This window comes from Cyclopterus lumpus, chromosome 14, assembly GCF_009769545.1.
Source record: "Cyclopterus lumpus isolate fCycLum1 chromosome 14, fCycLum1.pri, whole genome shotgun sequence".
In the NCBI taxonomy this organism is placed as follows: domain Eukaryota; kingdom Metazoa; phylum Chordata; class Actinopteri; order Perciformes; family Cyclopteridae; genus Cyclopterus; species Cyclopterus lumpus.
In genome coordinates this window covers 18959501-18983327 of record NC_046979.1, presented here as the reverse complement: position 1 = coordinate 18983327, position 23827 = coordinate 18959501, and the positions used below count along the sequence as shown (strand labels likewise).

The following is a 23827-nucleotide window of genomic DNA, read 5'->3' as shown; positions in this document are numbered from 1 at the left end:
GTGCGCGTCACCGACGAGGGCCGTCGCACTCGAGTGCTAAACCTCAGATCACGAACCGCTGAGGGCCCCGGACATTCAGTGTGTCAGTCAGAGGAGAGTCGTGACCCCGGAGGCCGGAGAGAGAACTCTGGGGCCACGTCTGGCTGGCAGTGTGTGGTGTGTGTGTGCGTGTGTGTGTGTGTTGCATTATTCTGACCTATGCAACTTCTATGGAATATTAGACAGAGCAATTGTATTGTGTAGCCTCCCTTTATATGAAGTTGTAAGGTTGAAGCTGAAGGTGGAACTTATTATTTTAATCATCAATCATCTTTTCTTTGTTTAGTCTATGAAATGTCAGAAAATAGTGATCAAATGTTCAGAGAGCCCAAAGTGATATCTTTACATTGTTTTTTTTTAATTAATTAGTTGATATTCCGGCCTGTCCTCAGCTTATGTTTTCATTTTGTCTTTGGTTTTCGTCCTCATTTATTTTGACATTTTAACATCTCTTTCAGTTCCTTCCCTCACCTGCAATCAATACTCACTCTACTTTAAATAATCACCCTACCCCATTTATATACTGCTTTTGTTTTCCTTTTCCGCTGCCAGATTGTCTTTGTTCTACGATGTGTTGCTCATCCGACTACAACAATTGTCAGTCTTTTGCCTTACTCCCTTGTTTTGGATGTGTTTGCTGTGTTTGGCTTTCCTGGAACAAGCGCCTGGCGTGTCTGCTGTCGAGTCTCTGTTCGGACCTGAAACTGTCATACGAAACAAGCAAGCCCTCACATTTGAGAAGATTGTTTTTTTGTTTGATTAACATCTGAAACGCTTTATTTGTTATCAGAATTACTGTCAATTATAATCGGTTAATCCTTGCAGGAGTGGTGGAAATGTTTTACATCAGTGGAATTAAATTCATTCAGACGAGAGTCACACAGTACTTCAAAGTAGTGCATCTCTTAACCGTGTCAATAGAAGATGACACTTGGGTTTCATTTGATCTGCAGGAAACAATACCAGCGCCGGTCTCTGAGCCGGATTCTGTTTCCCAGAATGTGGATCTTTGTATTTTTTTAATACCAGTTTTGTTTAGTGTTCTGAAGAGCTTGTCAGTACTTGGAGATAACTTACTGCTCCTTTTATCCGGCTTTTGACAACAGTAGCACAGTCACATTTCCATTTAAGGAGCAGAAGAAAAGGAAAAAACAGGACACTTGAATGCAGCTCGGACAGACAGCTGCGTGTGCTGCCAGCCAGTCAGGAACTCAGGGATCAGTTTGATTCACTAATCAAAGACTTCCACTTTGCCTTTGTGAACATGACCCGGGCCGTGAGCCTGGGGCACAGCAATAAAACACAATGTAAAACACATGGCGGGTCTTTTCTCTCCCAGCAATTCACAAAGTTCATCATAAATAAATGAAATACGATGTGAAGATTGAGACGCAGCCCGTCTTTGTGTCTATTTGTCCTTTCTTCCTGTATGTTCAAATAAGGCATACAGAATGTGCACCTCCATGGAGTTACTATTTAACTTCCGACGTGTTCATTCTCTATTGGGAATGAGAAGAATGCTGCCCGACAGTCTGAGGTGGATCCTGTTTTACGCTCCATTGAATGCTTGTATTCGGATGTATGTATGCAGTTTGGGTGATGATGGGGGGCTGTTGGGGTTTGAGTGACTCTGACCTTGAGAGGCCTACCAGTCAGAACGGCTCTTTCACCTTCCCGACCAATCAAATACAGTGAACCGGCCCCCTCCTGGGAACCATGAGATTCACTAGAATACGCCACTGACAGCCTGAAGAGCAGTGGGGAAAATCACAACCCTGTTCACCAGCTCTCCTGAGTCGTGTGTGCTGAAAGCTGCTCTTGTACCTCACTTTGCACTGGCCCACTTCAAATCAAGAGCTGAAACCTGTATCTGGTGTGCGGGGGACATTTAAAATGTTATCTGGAGGAGTCTTACCAGGCCTATCAGGTACGGACTTCCTGCGTCACCCAGCAGATGAGAGGTGAAGCTCTGAAAGGCGACCGCCGTTTGCTCTCCTTGTGGGATTACGACAAACTGCACACAGAGAGAAAAGAAAGAAATTTAGACTTTTATTGATCCCAGTGGTGAAATTCTTCTCTGCATTTGACCCATCCTTAGTTATTAAGGAGCTGTGGGCTGCAGTGAAGCACCCGGGGAAAAACTGGGGGTTCAGTGACTTGCTGAAGGACACTTTGACATGCAACTATGGGGAGAGCGGGGAATCGAATCCGGGTACCCTTGTGGTAATAGGATGACCACTCTTCCCCCATGAGCTACAGCCGGACACATTACAATGCACAAGATCGTGTGGGAGGACGAAGACGCAGAGGTAGAAAGATTCACTCAGCCGTGTTTTAAAACGGACTCTTGCAGTCAATTCTGTATGACTGAGCCCACCTCCAGAACACCCGAGGAGGACCTGTCAGTCGCAGCACCAGCTTCAGTAATGGCCTATATATGTCTCTACAAACCCACCAAAACATATATCAGACAACAGCACCCCCTTCTCCATTGTTCCCATGGGCAGTGCATGAATCAATCTCAGTAGACAGTAATGATCAGCCCCACCCAAAACTGTATTCCACTCACACGTCTCACAAAACCCGCGTCGGACGACCGACGTTTGTTGCAGGAATTTCTCAGTGACCCAGTGGATAAGTATAGGTTCCCCGTACTTACCATAAAATGTCTGCAGTTATGGCCCAGTTCAGGAAAAGCAGCGTCTCTCCGATGAAGATGCCAAACCTACATAAATAAAGCAGAGAGAGAGAGAAACGTCCATTAGTGGCGCTAATTAAGCTCGTCCAATTTCCTCTGCACAAAGGACGGGTAACCTGACATGGAGCCAGAAGAGGAGGCTGCTCATGCCGCTAACTGGGTGTGGGAACCCTGCGCTGAATAAAAGGTTCCGGTTGCTGTGGTTTAAAAACATGTCATTATGCTGCGGCCCAATTATACGTGGAGGCGCAGGCCTTCATTTTGGTCTCACTGAGCTGAGTATTTTTTCGCCTACGAGCTGGAAAAAAACAGCACAGGACGATAAGGATTGTTTATTCTCGTACAAAGCTTGTATATTCAATGTGAAAAACGGTTTAACACTTTAGATCCAGCTGCAGGATTTTAATCTAGGTCCCACTTCTGAAAGGGTGGAAGAGAGAACGCAAACTTTAAATAGCAATCACTTGGTATACATCGTACTATATGCACGCGGGCCAGTACCCAGCTGGTGATGCTATTTGGCCACTTTCTTGACAGACCAGAGGGATTTGGTTGGCAGTGGAATCTCGTGTGTCTGTATTAGTCTGTTTTGTCTGGCGCGGTTCAACACGGCCGGTTGTTGTGTGTTTTCCTGCCGGGGGATAACCCTTCTGCTTGGCGTGCCAGACCTACAGTACAGCACAGAGAGCCACAGAGGGAGTCTGACAGAGGAGATGTCTGTCCCGAGGGCTGCGAACCAGACACCGTGGACCGACATGTTAGCTCGGAGAAAAGAGAAGCCCAGCGTTTTCCTCAGATGTGTTGACGGGACAACAGCTGCGAGGGGTCAATCGCTGCGGGCCGCGTCACGCCTTATAACACGACCACATCTGTCAGCGCTTCGCCATGAAACCTGAGCTGATCACTTACAACTGGCTGTACTGCACGGCGATTTCATACTGTACAGTAGAGTAGTGGGAGAAGCCGGGAAGTCACATGTTTAGTGCCAACGGCCTGTTGTGCTGCTGTACGTCTTCATAGAACACACTTTATTCCTCCTTGAGAGCATCGGCGGACCACATCTTCAGCATTTGCCGACACGATACTAATGTATAAACCTGGTGTGCAAAAGCCCCTCTCTGTCACAGTGTTTGTCTAAATCAAGTGGGACGGACTCTGTAATCATGTAATTAATATGCGACACTTCTGCACCTGGGGTTTAATTGGCTGAGTCGTGCCTCTGTCAAACACCTAATAAATGGGCCCCTCTGACCTCGCAGGAGTTTCATATACATTTGAATTCATTAAATCAAAATTATCAGTTATGAGTGTAATTATGTATCACTTAGTCACTACTCTGCTTAGCAGCTGCTGAAAACCAGGTACAATCAATACAGTATATGGAGCATGGCACACATAATTAATAAGGTTATTATTTAGCAATGTTAATTTAATAATTCTCTGTTAATTTGGAGTGTGTTTTTGCTGTGTTTTTTTTTAAAGCAGTCATTGTCCAATCCTGAGCATACAACAAGCTCACGTACTTAAACACACCTCAGACTACTGTAAAAGAAAAAGAAAAAGCCAAGAGGTCAAACATGCCAGGGTCACACATTTAGGATACAGCATTCAGCTTGTTATGTTCTTTACACGCAGGGGGAAACATTTCCTATCTTTTTCCGCTTTTCCGGCGTATTACCGCCCCAGTTGTTGAGAGTCAGTTCCTATTCTTTTGTCTTTGATAGGATTGAGAAATGTGCGCTGGGTGAGCCCAACAGCCCAGAGTGCATTGTTTCAGGGCAGTGATTGTGAAGTGCAATCCATTTCCTGCATCACGACGCAATTAGTCACAAGCTCTCTGGCTATTTGCCTGAGACTCTTAACTTTTGGCAAGACGAGGTTATGAGCCTCGGCTACCTGCAGCTGTCCCTGAGGCCATCTCAATCTAACCGCAATTACGGTGGTTAATTATGAGGAGCAACACCCACTCAGTGCTTCGGGTCTGAAAGGGACAAGTGTCCTTTTTACTGCTTTATTCCTGACTCAAACAATAAGCCCTCTACTAAGCCCTCCTCTTGTTGAGGTTGGTTATCAGACTTTTCACTTTCATTCTCCCACCCTGAGGCAAATCCTAATGAACATGCTAATCGCTCTTTGTGTGAAGGACATCTGTCAATTGAGGACCCGTTTGATTCTAGGGAAATAACTTCCCTCCACTGTTCGAATTAAACTTTCTCTGCCCGGAGACACAATAGACAACCAAAAGAGTTGACAGCGAGCGACTCTTACATAGGCTCCTACGATGCTCTTCTTGGCCACCACGAAGATGAGGCAGATGAAGATGGCCGAGCCCAGCATGCTGACCGCGCACACGAGGGGGTCGGCGCGCTCCGTCTTCTGGCGGCACAGGCGCGTGGTGGCCAACCCGATGACCACGCCCAACAGGCCCGTCACACAGGTGATCGCCCCGAAGATTAGGCTGGACAGGAGAGCACAGACGAGACAGGTTAATTCACACATCATGCAATGTTTTCAGTCCATGCAACCACCCAAATGAAGATTTGGTTCAGTAGAAGCACTGGGTTATTAGAAAAAAGGTGCAACTTTCCAATATAAATGGATGAACTGGACTGAACTGTTGCAGCTCTTCAGTATTTCAGATGCAGCTTTCAGCACAAAGTGTGCTTGTATGCCTCTTTTACATGGTTTCAGATTACACCTGTGACTTCAAGGCCCGCACTCTGTGTGTAGTCATTAACCTCTCACCTGTCTGTGCTGCTGCAGACCTCTTTCGTGCAGTCCTCTCCCGTCTTCTGCACCACCTGGGCTCTGGCCAGGTACAGAGGAATCCACATGCCGAACGCACCCGTGGCAAAAGACACCGCCGAGGATGCCAGCGAGGAGAACACGTAGCTCCGACTAAATCCGGAAGAAGCACACGCGAGCGCCAAACCAGACAGGTGATTATCTCGGCTTAAGAAAAGGCACGCGGAAACAAGCTTCTGTTTTCTGTCACACAATGTCACAAAAAACACTCATAATGAAGGAATGGGACAGGAATTTGCGATTTTCTCGGAGGTGAGAATGTAAAGGGTTAAATGGTAAAGTGAAATTATGTGCAGTTTTAAGGTTGACAGTTTTATGTGGAAGCCATAAACCCTAAAATAACCCTATTCAACACTTTCCATTAGTTGTGAATGTGGAAGACTGTGTACAGCTAAAAGTCTCACTGTGTGGGGGAGGAATATGTGGCTACTAAAATAGATCCCATAAACCTGCATCAGAGGAGCTCTATAGAGTTTATAACATGTATTATAATCCACAGGTCATATACTAACAAGGATCTACAGTGTCATGAATGCAGGGCTCACAGTTAAGCAGCGTTCACTGTGTCTGGTCTCAACACTCCCATGTCTATAATGGCTATTATAGGCTAAATGCAAGCAAATAAGTGGCAGTGTTTGCATCTAGGGCTCTGGGATCGTTTTCATCATCTGTTAATCTGTTATTTTCTTAGTCAATAGTTTGGTCAATAAAATGCTCATTACAATTTCCTACAGCCAAAGGTGATGTTAGCGCGCATGACTCTTAGTGATCAGCTGGGCAAAAATGTATAACTTTGTTTTGGGGGGTGGGGGGAGGGGTCTATACTAATCACTGATCAGGTAAATGGGTCAATATCCCCAAATAATTGGTGTGTTCTCTGAAGCCGATGCGAGGCCTTACTTCTTGGCGAGCGCCTTCATGTCACAGAGCCAGGAGGTGCGGGTCTTGATGCGTCCCATCTGGTCAGCGATGCCTCTCTTCGGCTCGGGCACGAAGAGCAGGATCAGGGTCCCCGCTGTGATCCCTAAAACCGGGGACACCTACCGGGGGAAGAGAGAACGATGAGGCCTCGGACCAGGTTAACACATCACCACACTGACATGTAGTACGAGTGTAATTTAGGGGGCGACATGATGCAGATGCAGGGAAAAGAGCAGTGAGATCAAAGATTAAAGGTTAAAATAATAAAGGTTTGAACTGTTTCATCCATTTCCATTTCTTACTGAAAGTAAGTATTTGCAGTGCACTTTCCTTAACCAGATTATAATACTTTCAGGTGTGAAATGTATGACTGGCTATAATCAAATATCTTTTCTCTTCCCCCTTACCGGAAATTATATAAATACTGGTATCATAATAGAGGACAACAAAGCTCCTGTGTCTGTTGAATACTTTTTTTATTATTTTATTTAATTTAGGGACACTTTTTTTGTATCCATTATGAGAACTAGCACTGTACTGCAAAACTACTTCTGAACATTCGTGACACCTTGGAACAACCTCTAGCAATTCTATTAATTTATTTATGCACATTTATTTATGTATTTATTTATTTATGTGTTGTCTTTTATGAGGTTATACATGTATTTACATTGTGTGATACGTTTTCTAAAGAGCCTACTCCTGATGACGTAACACTTTGCATATATTGTTTTACATTTCCACTTTAATGCAAACAGAAATGAAAGTCATGAACCGGAAGTTCACGTAGCGCAGTTTGCGAGCGCGAGGATGAGAAAGAGGACAGAGGGTTGCTCTCTGTCACGTTGCTGCTCCGTGTGACAGCATTGAGCTTCTCAGAAGTTGCTAAACGGTAAGTCTAAGTCTAAGTCTAAGTCTAAGTCTAAGTCCAGACGGTTCCTGGAGTCGAGTTTTAATCGTGAACAACGGCCCCGCAGCACGAGACCACCAGAAGTGGCGGTTTCATCTTAATTGGCTTCATCTTCACGTGCCTCATTAAGCTAACGTTAGTTCTGTGTTGTGTTAGCCAAATAGTCATTTCAATGTAAAAAGACTATTGTAGCGTTTTAACAGTGGTTTGTGAATAACAAGTGTCTGAAGGGAACTGTATTTGGTGTTTAAAATGTATGTTTCTTTGTAATATTCAGCAGAATATAAACGTGAACTTCTTCCCATGTGGAGTTCTTATCACTTAATCTGCTTGTAGCTAGAAATAAGAGATTTGATTACCTTAGAGTATTTGTCAAAATCATTGTTTTTACTCAATAGGTGAAACAGGTAATGTGTTTCTACAGAAAAATAAATGTTGGCTTCACTGAGAGTAACGTTTGTATATTTAATGTCTAAAGTGCAAGATGTGTTTTATTGCTGACACACATATTTGATTTTCATGTCCGATATCAGCATTGTGTCAATATTTGCGAAGCATATTTTGTCACTACAAAATAATTCGAATTTCATTTGACAATTTGAACAAGAGAGTTTAAAATAATTTCCAAGTGTTTAAATTAATTGCATCAGGGCTTAGTTTGCTGTTGTTACGAGCTAGCGTGATGTTGTGCAACACAAGGGAACCATCTATGATCAGTGAAGGAAAGCAGAACAGAGACTATAAGCCTGTTTGTAAACGCAGGAGAGAGGAGATCCAGGAAAGAAGACCCCAACGAGTCCAGTAGATGCCCCCTCACCCCCAAGCTGCATCTCCAAGAACCTGGATCTGAGTTGCCACTGAAACAGCCAGATGAACTATCTACTTTGTGGTAGGATTGTTCCAGTTTCTTGGACTGGGACCAACTCGAACACACAATGTACTTGAGAGAGAGCACTCTGACTCATCAGACTCCAAGCTTTATAAAAAGGGCAATTTTCTCTGGTTTAAAGTAATTTTTCATATCCATGTAAATGTTGCATTTGTTTTGCTGTTCATCGGCAGACTGCATTCTTGTGTTGTCGTGTTTATGGTTATTGCACCCAAAACGTAGCTCCTTCCGAACCTCCAGCGAGGTGTACTTACCCTGGAGTGGGTTACTTTTACAATCTGAATGGACAGCCCCTGGGTTTGCCTGACATCCTATACAAGCCCCCTGGAGCTGAGAACATTCCCTCTGCTCACTGTTGGCACCACGTTTGTGGGTTTTTTAATGTGTGTTTGTGTGTTTGTGTATAAGCATATAAGACTCTAAAGGGGCTTTTTGCACCAAGGTGAAAACCTCATAATTGCCCATCTGCTATTATGTTCACTATCATCTTTTATGGGTTATGAGGTAGCGTGTGTGTGTGTGTGTGTGTGTGTGTGTGTGTGTGCTTCTGTGTGGGGGAGACAGAGACAAAAGGCAGGATGGGATGTGTGGGAGAGGATTTGTTTGAGTAATACATATTGCTCACAAAAGCAAAACCAATTTCATCTGTCAGGAAATTAATCATATTATATTTGGTAGCTTATAAAAGCCATTTATGCTGAGTTTAGGGCTGTAAAATGTGCATATGTCTGAGTGTAGGCTTAAGTCTTTCTTTGAGGGTGTAATTCTGAGTATGATGTGGCTCAGTTGAGGATTACACTGATGAGTTCCTTTCCTATAGTGTGTCTTCTGTCCAATCGTCTTCTGCTTGTGGGGAGCAACTTAATTAGATTGACATCTACATCAGAATCTTATAAATGTACTTTCAGTCAGAGGCAGCTTGATGGAAGATACAGAGCTCGACTCAAGGAAAAATAAATATTACTTCTATTTCTCACAAGTTTTGCACTCAAGACCCCTCCTCATTAGTCTGTGACCTTGACTTTGACTCCCACTGTGCACATTAGACCCTTCCTGTATGTATGGAGGGTAGGCAATCAAACAAATTAGCTACTGCCCTCCTCTGCTCCTCATTTCCATGCATCCCCCCTGTTCCCCTGTTCTTTATCATTTTTTAGGATAAACAAGGAAGGTAGCTGGAACACGTTGGGCAAAAACAAACGGAAGCGCTGCAGTATTTTTTTCCTTAAAGCAGGATACCGCTCCACAGAACCCGTTTCATGTCTCGGTATTTGTTTTTCCTCTGCACGCCACACTGGTGATTAATTGGCTTTGAGATTGTTTTATTGGAATGTCATTGTGACTGCTGTGGGACAAAGTGCCCCGCTCTTTGTGTTCCTGTTTCCTCAAATCCAGCGAGTTGTCACATCCAGGAATCTTCTCCACCACCACATGCTGAGAGGACGTTTAATGTCTTCCTTTAAAATGTCGGTCGGTTCATAAAAAGAGTCGGGTCATAATTTGTTAGAGGGTTTTATAAGCTGACCCTGAAGTCAGTGGCTCCTGGGGAGTCCTGTTAGACCTTTCATTGGTCCTCTCCATTGCTGCTGGTATGCCTTATTGAGCTGTTGGCTTCTCTACGTTTTGTCTCGAGTATACCCGTTGCAGTCCCAGTAAAAAAAGTGGTTTATTCTCCTGATTTAACACCTGTGTTTGCTCCTAAGTACGCTGTAAGTATGCTACTGCAAAGAATTGTCCAGTCAGGAATGTTAGCTTTGTTGAAGCGAAACCCTGTCGAGGTGGGAAATCTTAGCAAATTTCTCCAGATAAATTTCTCTTGAGAACTGAAATCAGCCTTTTAATTAAAAGGGGTCCCAGCTTAATGCTTTTGGAGCACCTTTGGGGCATTTTGCGAGCCAGTGCGTAGGAACAAGTGCGTCTTTGTGCTCGGTCGAATCGCCCCACACAGAGGCTCGGGGCCTTCTCTGGTACACATCATTTCTTCCAGATTGTTTTTGCTTTGTCTAAACAACATATTTTCCTCAAATTGTTATCACAGGATCATTTTCATTCCAGGCATTTTTCATTGTTCTCTTTTGTTTAAAAAAAAGATGCAATAGCAAGCTGGTGGTTATTGTTCTGCGGCTCTTTTACTTGTTTGTTGTGACGTAGTGACACATTTGGTTGTCCAATCACAATCCACAGTACAGCTAGAACCCCTGACTGCACCCAGAACATGCATTTAATACCGCGTCCTGTGCAGGGCCAAAATGTTTGTTTCTTTAGGGAGAGGGCCAACCTCTCCCTAAAGAATGAAACCTTTGTATTTCATTAGGTTCCTACACTGTAAAAGACACAATGCTCAGGTACTGAGGCCGACATTGATCCTGCCTCACCAGAGATGTGTGAAGTGTGATGAAAGATGAATGTATTTACAGCGTCTGCGAAGGAAAAAGCTAGCACCAGCCTCGATCTTTAATAGAAATCCACTTTCCTTACAGCAGCCATCGTGTCAGAACTGAACCACCACGACACAAATGCGTTTTGATGTTAATATTTCTTTTGAGAAAGCGTTGTGCACAAGGCTGGGGGCTCAACTGATGCTGATGTAGATGTATGTGGCCTCTCAGCTGTCACATCACTACAATGTCAGGGCCTGGACCGCCTGTTCATCCATGTGTGCGCCCCTGGTGCTTCAGCCACCACCGACCCCTCTGACCCCAGATCCAAGACAGGCTCTTCATCTGTCTCTGTGTGCATGTTGGTGTGCAGTGTTGGAGGATGCATGCCCTTACCCTCAGTGCCCAGTGCCAGTCTCCTGCAGCCACCTTGGCGCTGGAGCCCAGGATGTAACCCAACCCACTGCGAAGAGACAGAAAGACACAAATCGTTATATACATTACTCTGAACCTGCTTCACTAAGGTATAGCGGCAAGTACATATATATATATATATATATATATATTTTGAGTATATGAGTCAGTGTCCAGAAGCTTACGCCTACACTACACACAACCTGTTTGTCTGCCATGTTGAGTGTTTGGGTACTTGACATGGAAAGCTTATGACAGTGTAACTGATCAAAGCACCGGTAGCAGGTTGGCTACTTGGTCTATTTGTGGCTGGGCGATTTGTGCACATAGTCACAAAATGCAGGTGCAAAGTTACCGCCCACGTCCCGGCACTAACATGGTTGGCTAAAGGCTGAAGGCTGTGTGTGGCACAGGGAAATTGAATTTCACCGCATTTTACTTAGTTAAAGACTGTTTTGAGAGTCCTAAAGGGAAATAACAGGAACATTTCCTTTGAGGGAAAATGTTGCTAGATAAGATCAGATCAGATAAAGGGGCCCTTGTGCTGCGATAAGCTTCTGCTGCTTGAAAGCATCGGCATTTAAAGGACAGAGAGAGTAAACCCAGGCTAGTGGCAGCACAAAGCTAAACATGTGAGCATTATCTTCAACACCGTTATGCGTTGTAAATACAGAGCTGACTGCTCTCTTGGTATTTGTTTGTGTTCTATGGCCTGAACTATTCTGATAAGAAAGTAATCCTCTAAGTAATAATCAGAGTGATAATAACCTGAATATGTGTAGGGGTTTGGAGCGTTGATCAGACAAAACACACAATCACCTTGAGCTGTAGGAAATTGTGATGCTTTCTTGACTTTGTTTATAAAATGAAAAATTAATCTAACAAAACACTAAACGAGGGAGACTCCTTGGAAAGAAATAGTGTTAAGATGGCCCAATACCGTACTCCCTCTCATTTGTCCTCCAGCTCATTCCTACAGCTTTTAAGCCTCTTCACTAGACTTCCTGAATTACCAGTTGGTCTGGTGAAGAGGTGCTGTTCTATTAGCATAGCAGGTTGATGAATAGATTGATGATCAAATATAGCCAGTGACCTTACAGTGGGCTCTTACCAACCATTGGCTGATGTTTAACGCTTTTACACGCACATGCTCACTCAGAGCAAAGGGGGAACCGGTCGACGCTTGTGCTTTCCATGATTAGTCCTCCATAAATAACAGCGAGATATAAACAGGCTCAGACAGCATATGATATTTCCAGTGGGTGACTAACAGCGAATGTTATCAGTGTTTGGAAAGTTCAACGCCAACAATAAAAGTCGAGCAGGACAAATATGCTCAAATCAAACGGCGGCATCACCGCATAGAAATGGGGGGGGGGGGGGGGGCAGGGGCAGGGGAATCCATTTCCTGTGAATCCGGTCTAATTCCTGAGGTCATTTCCTGGAGACGGTCATAACAACCTCAGCAAAGACAAACAAGTGGGAGACTGGATAGGATGTTTGACTGCACTTTACTGAGGCCCACTCTTTCACCTTCTATTGTCCGTGTTGCCGGGCAGTTTACTGTGACCCAAACATTTTGGCAGCTCATAACACAACTACTCAGGCCAGTTTAGACTCTCCCTTACACCTGTCTCCAATCTGCCGTTGGAACCTGAGTGGCATGTTATCCATACATTTAATGTCATTCTACATTATAATGTTGACAGTGTACAGAGACCGCAGACCCTTTACTATTCAGCATTTTACTATTCAGCATTTCCTTGTGTGCGTCGGCACATGCTGCAGAGCACTGTATATATAACGATAAACCTCAAGTGGCTCCCGCGCCGCATCCTCCGGTACGTTCAGCTTTTATTACTTGGCTTTGTTGGTTTACTCCCTGTGGTCCTTTTTCTGATTGAATGAACTGAACAAGCTGGAGATTTGAGCATTGCAATACCTCCTACTCTCACACCCTCCTTTACATAGACTTTAAGTTCTGCTTTTCTTTCTGCAGAGGGTCTGAGCTCCTTGTGTGGCTGCCTCTGGGAAAGAAAGAGAGGCACATAGGAGCAAGCCTGGCCCCCATGAGAGGATCATTTCAATTATCGATGCTCATTCTCCTGATTGCATTGCACCTTTTTGGGTTTAACATGCAGCAAACCAGCTGAATTGGAAGAAATCACCAAACTATAGTTTCTCAAATGTTGAAATGTCGTAGAACCCATATTTGGTTGTTACCCAGAGTTTGCCTCAAGAATACATGACCCATCTGCCTCTTACCTTCCCAGGGGGATGGCCAGGTAGAAGACGGAGAGCATCATGGTGCGGCTGTTATTAGTGAACAGGTCTCCTATGATGGTGGGAGAGATGGAGGAGTAGCTGGACTCTCCGATTCCCACAAGTCCCCTGGAGAGTACAAACAGCCAGTAATACTGCAGAGAGAGAGAGAGAGAGAGAAAGAAATAGGAGTTTTGTTATCAAGCTCTGTGTCAACCCAACTGGCCATTTATCTTGGTCATAATTATTTTTCCTTTACTTCTAGCCCTAATTTTTCTAGCCAGTAATTATCTCTATTGTAATTGTAATCAGGCTTCCAATGCATGTACAGTACAATGACCAGCTCTCAGCCCATAAAGTTTCAGCAGATTCAGTATGAATTCACCCCTCATGTGTTCAAATGCAGATTTCAAAGTCCCACGTATTTTCTGAAAAATGTATCTACCAGAGAAACAGAGGTAAACGCCAGATGGGCAGTGAATTAACCCACATGAACAAATGGGTCATCAAAATGATTTCAATATTGAGATTTTGTTGCGCCCGGTCCAGGAGGTCAGACAAGGTCATTTTAATCAATCAAATATATTCTTTTACTTAACGAGAATGTGAAACGGCATCGCGTCAGCATTTTAATCTATTTAATCCAATGTAGCTTCATTTAATTTCCACGGCACATTATCTTCCATGAGACGTAATAAACTGAGGAGTGAAAAGATGAATACTTAAAAGGATTTAATAGAAGACTGCACGCTGGCGGGGGCACCTGTGTAGGCAGCTGGATTGTTAACTGTTTCCATGGCAACTGCTACTCACTGGATGTAGACTGCCTGCTCGTGAAGCTACAAATAAATCTGACCCCCCAGACACACACACACACACACACTGGAGTGACGCAAACTACTAATATTGGCCACTAATTTGCATAGTGTCCATTAGCCACATAAGTAAAATGAGCCACATGCAGAACTAGTGCAAAGTGTTATTGTTGCAGTGAAGTTACTCTGATATATACTCCAAGTATATCAGTCCTTGTCTATGCACGTTGTGGGCCCTTGTGATGAGAGAGTGGTGTGTGTGTGATACGGTTGCACTCTGTTGGTTTTGTAGAGCCGTGAAAAGAGATGAATGACTGTGCTGTAGGTAGCAGAAGCTGAGCTGAGCCAACACTACTATTCATGCCGGTGAATTTTACATCATGTCATGGGGTCATACACACTGCCATCAAACATGCTCTGGAGATGACACTCCACACACACACACCTCACTTTAGGATGGCACTTAAAGCGGTGAGTGAAATACGGCGGCGGGTCCAAGACCCCTTTGATCGACACTTGAGACCCTCTGAAAGCCTCAAGTAATTGTGACCTGCTGTGCATAAGGTGAGAAGTTGTACAGTGACACAAAAGTGTGCGTGTGTCGGGTGAAAGAGAATGTCCCGTCATGGATGGGAGTCCTTTTTAGTGTGTGTGGTCACCAGACTGTCCCCGACGCTTGTTTTGATAAATGACTATGCACAGGTTTTGGCACATTTGTCGATGCTACTTTGACATTAGACGTTAAAATCTTATAGATATCATCACTTCAAGAAGATATTTTGTAATAAATAATAATAATAATAATTCCCTTTGGACTCAACATATATCATCCATGTTTTACCTTATTATTCAAATAAAAACATTGTTACAGCTATAAAGATCATGAAAAGACATATAAACTGTCCTGAGAATGATTATCCACCCATGGAGTCAGGCTGTGTTACAACAGGGGTTCAGAAATCATTAACGTTATTCACAAGATCACAGTGTAACCAGTCACGCATCCCATTGGATAACATTATAAATAGCTTGCCACTAATGTGTTCAATTTAACATGCGCTTCAAGTGATCATTTTATGACGATAATCTGTTGTGCTCATGCAGAAAAAAAGTGTACAATTTAACTTTACAGCAGTGGCTAGTTGTGTTACATCAGATCTGAGCTCGGTATCTGCTGCAAATCCCTCCAAAATGCCCCAGAGTTTGTTGAATGCGTAATGATAGGACTCAGTTGTAAGTGGCCATTAACATTTCATTACATGTCATGTCTTCCATCTCTCATGGCGACAGCGCCGCGGAGCTATTACATAAGAGCCATCTACTCTCATTTGTCTCATTTGATTGGCGTTCAGGAACAGGTCTTGAAGGCAAAGTTTGGGGCACAGGACTGAAGGTGCGGAGGATCAGTCCGCATCTCCTCATTGACAATCAACATCCTTTGAGGCGTTTGTCAGAGGGGAAGAGGCCCTTAATTTCATCGGAGCACTGAGCAGCCTGAATGTATTTCCTGCTGAGGCAAATGGCCGCCATCTCGCCTCCAAGCAGACGAGTCTATAGGAGATTTAAGTCAAAGGACGCCCCCCTGAGACATCTCCGAGCTGTCATTCCCTTCCGCAGCCCTGGGCTGACGAGCCTCGGCAGTGAGCTGGCTTAATCACTGGAGAGACGACACTGCGGGACTCCATGACGCTGCTCTGCAGACGGGCCACACGCTGCATAAATCTGACTCGCGTAGCTTTCAATGCCACGTATCTGCCATTCGAGCGGCTTCAGATTGTCAGTCTGTGGATTTTTATTACGACTGTCCATCATCAAGACTGCATAATGGGGTCTGTTTGCACACCGCCACACACACACAGAGCCTTTTACTGTAATGTGATGGCCACTCTCAGTGGGACACCCCTCAACCCCCCCGCCTCCAAGAATGATTTTATTGTATAATGCATTCAACACGGCCCGGCACATAGGAGCTTTTAGAGATATCACATGTAAATCCGCTTGTCAAGGAGCAGTGAAACTACCGTCTTATCTTCCAAAGCATTGTAATTGAGACAAGTTGGGCCTTCATTAGTTGATTGGCGGGTAGCCAGTGTGTGTGTGTGAGAGAGAGAGAGAGAGAGAGAGAGAGAGAGAGAGAGAGAGAGAGAGAGGGTGTCTGACTTAACAAGCGTGTCGTCTTTTTTTCGCTAGCCTTAACATGAAGCATATCCAAATCATAGCAGAATAATTAGCTTGTCAGTGGGACGGCGGACTAATAGAATCACACCGGATCCTCTAAAAAAACGTGTGCGATGTCGTACCTCTTTACTGATGAAGGAGCTCGACAGAGTAACAATGGACCAGAAGAAAATGCCGCAGCTCAGGATGACCTTTCGGTTGAAGCGGTCGCCCAGGTAACCGAAGATGGGAGCTGCCACCATGAAGCTGCAGATGAAGACTGCGGAAGGGGAGAAAGGAGAAGAGAACATGTTACTTTGGACATCGTGACAGAAAATGACTGTTACTGATTCAGACTATAGTTCTGCATGGATTTGGCTATTTACAGTATCATGCGTTTCTCCATTGCGCTTTTCAACTGGATTGAGACAAGTATCTCAGCCCTCAGGTCCACTTATTGAGCCAAGAACCTGTCCAGATTGACTGTGTGATACCAGACAGCCAGAGACACAGGCAAGGACTGCCAGAGGACACCTCCATTCATCTCCAGTCAATTAGGATTCAGATATACTTCATTGAAACATATAAATGCAGATAATACAGCACTGGGAAGTGTCAATGACAAAGGTGAGGGGAGGAGACGTAACGACGGATACAATTTGGAAAGTGGCCAAATACATTAGCTCCTGAAAGAGAGATAATATGTTGTCAGTTTATTGGGATCAAACAAATCAATAATTTCATGTTTAATGTTTCACTGCCTGAATTACATGTATACTGGCCAGATTAATAGCAATATATCCCAAGCCAGCGCCAGAGGATCGTGGTGGCCATAAATAATTCCTCCATCTTAAATTGTCACAACCAGACTTATGTGCGAGTTAAAGAAGCACAAGTGCTTTAAAGTGGCCCCCTAATTTCCCCACTGCTGACTGGACAACTCGTTCTCAGGCCTTTTAGTCAATATTTATGGGGAGGACCATCCCAAAAAGACTTGCATTTTTAATGGTCACAAAGCGAGTTTGAGCGTCTTTGCGGAGGGGGAAAGGGCAGAGACGTTACTCTTGATAGCGGCGTGGGGAGCTAGGGAGGCCGGCTCGGGTGTTTTGACACATCATCAGTATAAACATACAGAAGAGGGAGGAGAGGGAACACTGATAGGAGGGGGGGGGTTGGGGTTATATAAGACACAGGCATCACAGTCCCACAGCTGCTGAAGCCAACCAACAGGAAAAGGGACCATAATCAGATTAGACCTTAACGGTAGTTTTGAACATGTGATATCAGAGTATGATTTTTTCGTAAAAGTAAAAATACTTTCGTAAACAATCTTATGCACAAAGAGTTACCACCCACAATTTAAGTTGATTATGAACTGTACCCCATTTAATAATAACAGATCAGTTCATGTTTTATTTGATCGATCGGTCGACTAAATTGTCTCAGCTCCAATTTAATTGAGGACGATGTGCATTGAATATCATTACCCATGCTTTTCTTCTTTTGGTCTCTTCTCTTTGTGGTTTCCCCTCGTCTCTCTTTTCTTAAAACTGTAGTGTTTTGCTATCTTTACTTTTACGTTACATTAGAACAAAAATAAAAAGGTAAAAATCATTATCATTATAAATGATTATGTCTTAAGATGTCAAGTATATAACAATAGATATTATGTAAATATTATGAGAGATAATATATTAGTAATGTGTATACAAGAACACTTTTGAAGAAAAACATTATCTCATTTCGGAAAAGGAAATCTAATCTAAAATCTAATTTAAATCTAATTTGAATTATTATTAAATAATGAATCAATTAAAGTTTTTGGGCTTTCACAGCTGCTGCGATTGTGTTATCTGCTCCTCACAGATAATGAGTCTCTCCCAGCTCAGTGTGTATGTTCTCCCTCTCCGTCTCTCTCCTCCAGTGTTCGTTCTCTCCCTCTCCGTTGCCTGCTTCCCTCTCTCTTTCTGCAGCTTCCATCATGATCATTTATGTGGCTAAGTGCTGCAGGTCTGTTGTGTAATGCTAAATGACACTGATGACTGCTCAGTGCGGGTCGGGCTCTCTAAAGAGCTTTACCAGCTCGCCCTGCAGCCAAAGCACTAGTGGGGAAACCACACACACACACACACACACACACACTCACACACAGATCAGGGTGTTCTGCGGTGCAAACTGGAGCTAAGATGAGGGAGAGGTCCACAATCAGCCACCACCAGCTGGTTCCACGTGGGTTTTTAAAAGCCAGGACACTGGAGATCACTGTTTAGCAGCTTGTCAAAAAGTCATATCCTCACCATCATTAAGTGGCCTATTTTAAGTCATTAGCATGACCCTCTATCACTATCTCTCCCGTGTGTCTTGCTTCATGTAATTGTGTGATTTGATGATAGGCTTCGCCCCTTTTCTTCAGGCTCATTATCACCTCTTAGCGGTGTCAGCACATGGGAATGAAGTCCGGTCTTGGCTGTGCGCTCACATTTCTTTGCCGTTAACCTCGCTGCTTATTAACCCTACTCCTCTCTCTCCGGGCAAGGGAAGAGAGGCCTTGTGTTTATACTGCGTTAATATCCTGCATTTTTGGTGTGAGTTACGCTTCAGTAGGCAAAGCAGAGGCTGAGGAGAGATAACAGCAACTCCTTCAACTCTGGTGCAGAACTTAAAACCAAACAAATACCTACAATACCATTTTTAGTTTTAATTCAACACGGAGTCGTGTCATAAACATTTTGTCAGGAAGCTGCTTTGATCTGACAGAATAATAAGATGATGAATGGCTGTCACAATTAAATGCATTCTTTATTTGACAAAGGTCACAGAGGAATGTTGTTAGGTTATTTATTTTGAGCAAAATGGGTACACCCTTCGGCTTAGGCTGCTGCAGTTTCCCTTTCATCAAATTGGTTCTAATCGGAGTCGGCACCGACAACCTGCTGTGCACGACAGATTTGGATCAAGAGAGGATGCCGAGTTCTGTTTGACCTAATTTGTAGATCTTCAAGGGAATAGAATATTTGAAAAAGGCCGTTGTTTAGAATGACATATACAAGTACCTATTAATTTGAGAACAATTTAAAGGAATCTTTCTTGGTGTCACTTCAAGTAATTAACCCAATGTTACACTGTATATATATTAGCAGATTGTTCACATGAAAGCGTAGTAATAATCTGCATGATATAAAAAAACTTGAGACCAGATGTCACATGTAACCTTTATGGAGGCTCATCGGCTCCCAGGAAATGCCCGGTCACCGTAAAGACCGTCTTAAACGATCCCACTGTTCTCTTGTCAGTCTTAAACCGACAAAAGAGGAGATCGTGTCACGCTTGGAAACAACGATGTCCTGCTCCGAGTGCAGCTTATTTGGAGTTATCCGGCATGTTTTCTTTAAATAACGCTCGAAAAAAACGGGCGGCCATGTCATGTCATTTCAGGGATGTGTTTTTAAAACGGTTGAAAAGGCATTGTGTTTTTACTGAATGTTATGAATGCAGTGCAGACCTGGTGGATGATATGATTCATTATGAAGAAAGGGCCGACTAAAAATAAATACACCATGACTAAGTCTGCACAGATGACAGGTCACACCCAAAACCTTTGATTGGAAATGCTTAATGATTCTTAACTCATTCTGCAGAAGACGCGTCTCATTTGACAATCGGGAACACCTTTAAAAGAACAGCTCCTGAAATGTGAAACATGCATAAAATGGTGCCCGTCCTCTCAAGTCGCATTCCTACGCTGACCACCATTGTCTCTTTGTTTATTCTTGTTTATGCAGAGATAAGCTGTGGCTAATGGCCAAAGATGGCGATCTCTCATAAATGAAGTAGATAACAAATATGCAGCAGGAAAGCCCAAACAGTGAGGAGTTGATGTCTGGAACTCTGTGGATGTTTACACTGAAGGCCAAAAGGGGAGCACACGTTTTCATAACCTCGTTTATAGAACAATGGTCAGAGTTTACTACTTTTTCAGTCTAGTAGAGGCAGACGTCACTTTCATTATTGAGCCCAAAAGTATGTCAAACACCTCAGTTTGCTTCTACGAATTCACAGATTAGATGGATAAGGAGAATGAAATATTAAAATGATATGGCGGGATTCGTTTTCATTTAGATGATTACTGTTTTCACTGTTTGCTTGTTGATATGATAACTATCAGTGATCTACTCAACCGTAGACTGGGAAACACCTTAAACGAGCTCTACAGTTTGTAAGATATCTCCCACTATTAGCTAAACAAACGCGTGCATTTATTTTATTGTTTTATTGTTTATCTCAAACCTCCCTGCTCTTGGGCTGTGAGTAATTGTCTATTCCACACCAGCAGCATAAGTTTAGAAAACAAGTTGTGCGGTTAATTAATGACAAGGACATTTGTGACTTCATTATTATGTATTACAATGCTGCACAAAGCCATGCAGTGAATATGGAGACTATTCCCTGTCCCTTACTGAGTTGTTTGAACTATTAAGGTATTTTATTAATGTCGCCTCATCCGACTGCAGGGACCCCTTTTGAGGTCTAGGAGAAGTGGTTTTGTATTTTAAATCCTATATAGAGGAGATGCATGAATCATTACGCCTTCTTTACTATCTTTATTCTCTTTGTAGCCAGAGGTTGAAGAGAAAAATGTATCTGGAAGTCTCTCTGTGCACTTCAGACAGAATGTATAACAAAATCTCCACAAAGAATACAATGAATTCTTATTTTATTGCTTCAGGTAGAAGTGCCAAACCGGTTCTGATGTAGTTCAGATTCCACATAAGATGCTGAGCATATGCTGTGCATATTTCTCACAGTCCCTCAAAGGGCAAATTACAATAATTACCAAATTCTTTGCACATTCCACGAGAGGACAATGGCTGTCCGAGAAGTCTAAAAGCAGACACAATGACATGAGAGACTCTGGAGTCACATATTTAAGTGTGACTTTACTGTGTTGTCTCGTGTTGCTCGACGCCGGTGATTCACGCTGTATGTGTCCGATGGTTACCTCTTTGGGATTTGAATAAGCACTTATAAACAGTATGGTTCATGTGGGTGAGGCCCGACTTATCACCCTTTATTATTCTTCATTCATTAGTGGCACCTTTATGAACCTTCTGAAATATGTCTCATGGTGTGTTGGTACCACTGCCCTTCAGCATGACACTGAAATTACACTCTTTAAATTGGTTGGTCTGATTATGCTTCTTCTTCATGATTCAGTTTGGTACCCACATTAGATTTTTTTTACAGTAAAATAAGTATTTAGAAGCACATTAATAGATATTCATAAATATATATATATATATATACACACACACACACACACACACACACACACACACACGTTTCTTCCGCCACACACACACACACACACACACACACCCACACACACACACGTTTCTTCCGCCACACACACACACACACACACACACACACACACACACACGTTTCTTCCGCCACACACACAGGGAGACTAGAAACACCGGATGTCCAGCTTTGATTGACCAGCAGAACAATAGCTCCTGGGATGACTCACCTCCTATGATTAAATGCCACTGTGAATAGAGCATCAGGAGGATATGCAGACACACGTATGTTGAGTGTGTGTGTGTGTGTGTGAGTGTGTGTGTGATTGATATTCACTGAGCCTGTCCGGATGCATTTCCCTATGAAACACTAGTTTCACCTGTGAGGCTCTGCATCTGGCCGGGGGATCCAAATGCTCAGCAGTCCATTTGATCCTTTTTTATGAACAAAACATGTATATGGAATAATAATGTTGACAGCAACGGACAGTGTTTGTAAAAGTGGAAATTAACTTGCTTCCAATGCATAAAATGCAGATGTAGACTGCATTTCTTTGCGATATGGGTGTTTCCCAACGTAACTGACTGCACGGTCCAGCCAGGGCAGACGGTGTAACCAATGGTACAGCGGTTCGAGGAATTCGAACGTCCTTCAGCTGCCAGAGACGGAATTAGAGGAATCGGAGAAGAAGTCTGTTCGTCAGGGAAAACTGCTTTGTAACTCTGTCCTTCTATTGGCTAAATCCAAGAAGGGCTCAAGTCTTGGCAAATATTATCGCTATTATCACACAGATTGAATAATCAATTATTAATAGACTTTACAACAAAATTGCTGCTTCAAATTGCTAACAATTATCAGAATTCTTAGGCAGAGGCATTCAGTTTAACATTATGTGAGATTTTGCAGCTTGTGATATGATGACGTGAAGTACATTTTTCCTGTAAATCTAATGTGAAAAGTTCACTTTAATGATAAGTGTCACGGTTACCAGTTAAACGTCATGCACTGTAGAAGGCCCTGGCAATGTTGTGGAAATACAAAAGGCAACCCAACTCTACACATTACTGTCAAGGATCTCGTCACACGAAGAATGTCAGGCACTCCAACCACATGGACCCCTTCAGCAAAGGAACATAATACCAGATAGTCTGTGACATCCAATTCCCCTCTTTAGCAGACAACAGAGATGCATTGAGGCAGTTATAGACAACCGATGAAAAGACACCGAATGAATGAGTCCGTCCACGATATTGGACTGACACGACTGTGTATTTGGCATTAGCTGCTGGCCGACACATCTCTGACAACACCGCCCACTAAGTCTGTGGCAAAACAAGATTCTGTCGTGGCATTTTCTTAACAGGGTGAACCTTTCACAATAAAAGCCCTTCGGTTCGAAACCTTGTTTGGCAATTGTGACGTTTAAAGCCTGCCGTCTCGACAAAGCCACAGGCGTCCTGATTCAAACTGATCGTGAACATTCTTGGACACACGGTTTCCGTTGGGGGGCGTGTGAAGCAGCGCTTCATGAATTTCTGAGTGAATTTACAGGAACAGGAATCCTCATTGTTAACAGGAAGTGACTGTATCAGTTAGATAACTAGCTGCTCTCTGCAAGATGAAGTATAGTTTTTTTCGTGAAAAAAAGGTGTCCGGGGCCCGTGGTTATGATAATGAGACCGTGGACAGAGGTTGAAATGACATGGCGAGTTTATTGCTGTGGACAGCATATACTTGTGGAGATTGCAGCCTGGAGGTTTGCAGCATCTCGGGTGTATTGTCTTTAACCCAGCACTACATCTAAAGCTGTTTACTGGAGTTCTGGGTTTCGTAAAAGGCTGTTGTGTATCCATGCCCAGCAGACTCATTTCCTCTTCTCTGCCTGTTTGTTATGATATCCAGAGAGAAAATCAATATCATTACTACAAAGGTTGGGATAAGATGTTACATGTATTTGTATTAACTTCTTCTTCTGACTGAAATAGTGCAAAGGGAAGAAATGCACTACAACCGAGGGTGGGACAAGGAGTGGTATCGTCCTTTCAGTCATCGCCAACTAATCAATGGTGACCAGTGCACTGAGGCAACAATGTGTTTTCCATAAGGTGTGCTGGGAGTGGCAGCTTTGTTCCTTCTTCCTCTAATGATGCATGGGACTGCATGTGGAGGGTGTGACACATAACTTTAGTTTGAGTTGGACACCAGAGACGAGCGAAGCACCCTAACTCAGACATTCTC

The 23827-nt window shown here is 43.4% G+C and overlaps 1 protein-coding gene across 1 annotated transcript in view; it reads right to left on the bottom strand.

Annotated features, from left to right (window-relative positions):
• The window catches only part of spns2 (spinster homolog 2 (Drosophila)), a 56500-nt gene that overhangs the window by 11515 nt on the left and 21158 nt on the right, over positions 1-23827 (bottom strand). The window contains 8 exon segments of the mRNA XM_034550415.1: positions 1955-2053; positions 2695-2759; positions 5002-5195; positions 5483-5635; positions 6443-6582; positions 11037-11103; positions 13320-13471; positions 16432-16568. Of these exon segments, the coding sequence (XP_034406306.1) occupies positions 1955-2053; positions 2695-2759; positions 5002-5195; positions 5483-5635; positions 6443-6582; positions 11037-11103; positions 13320-13471; positions 16432-16568 (1007 nt within the window).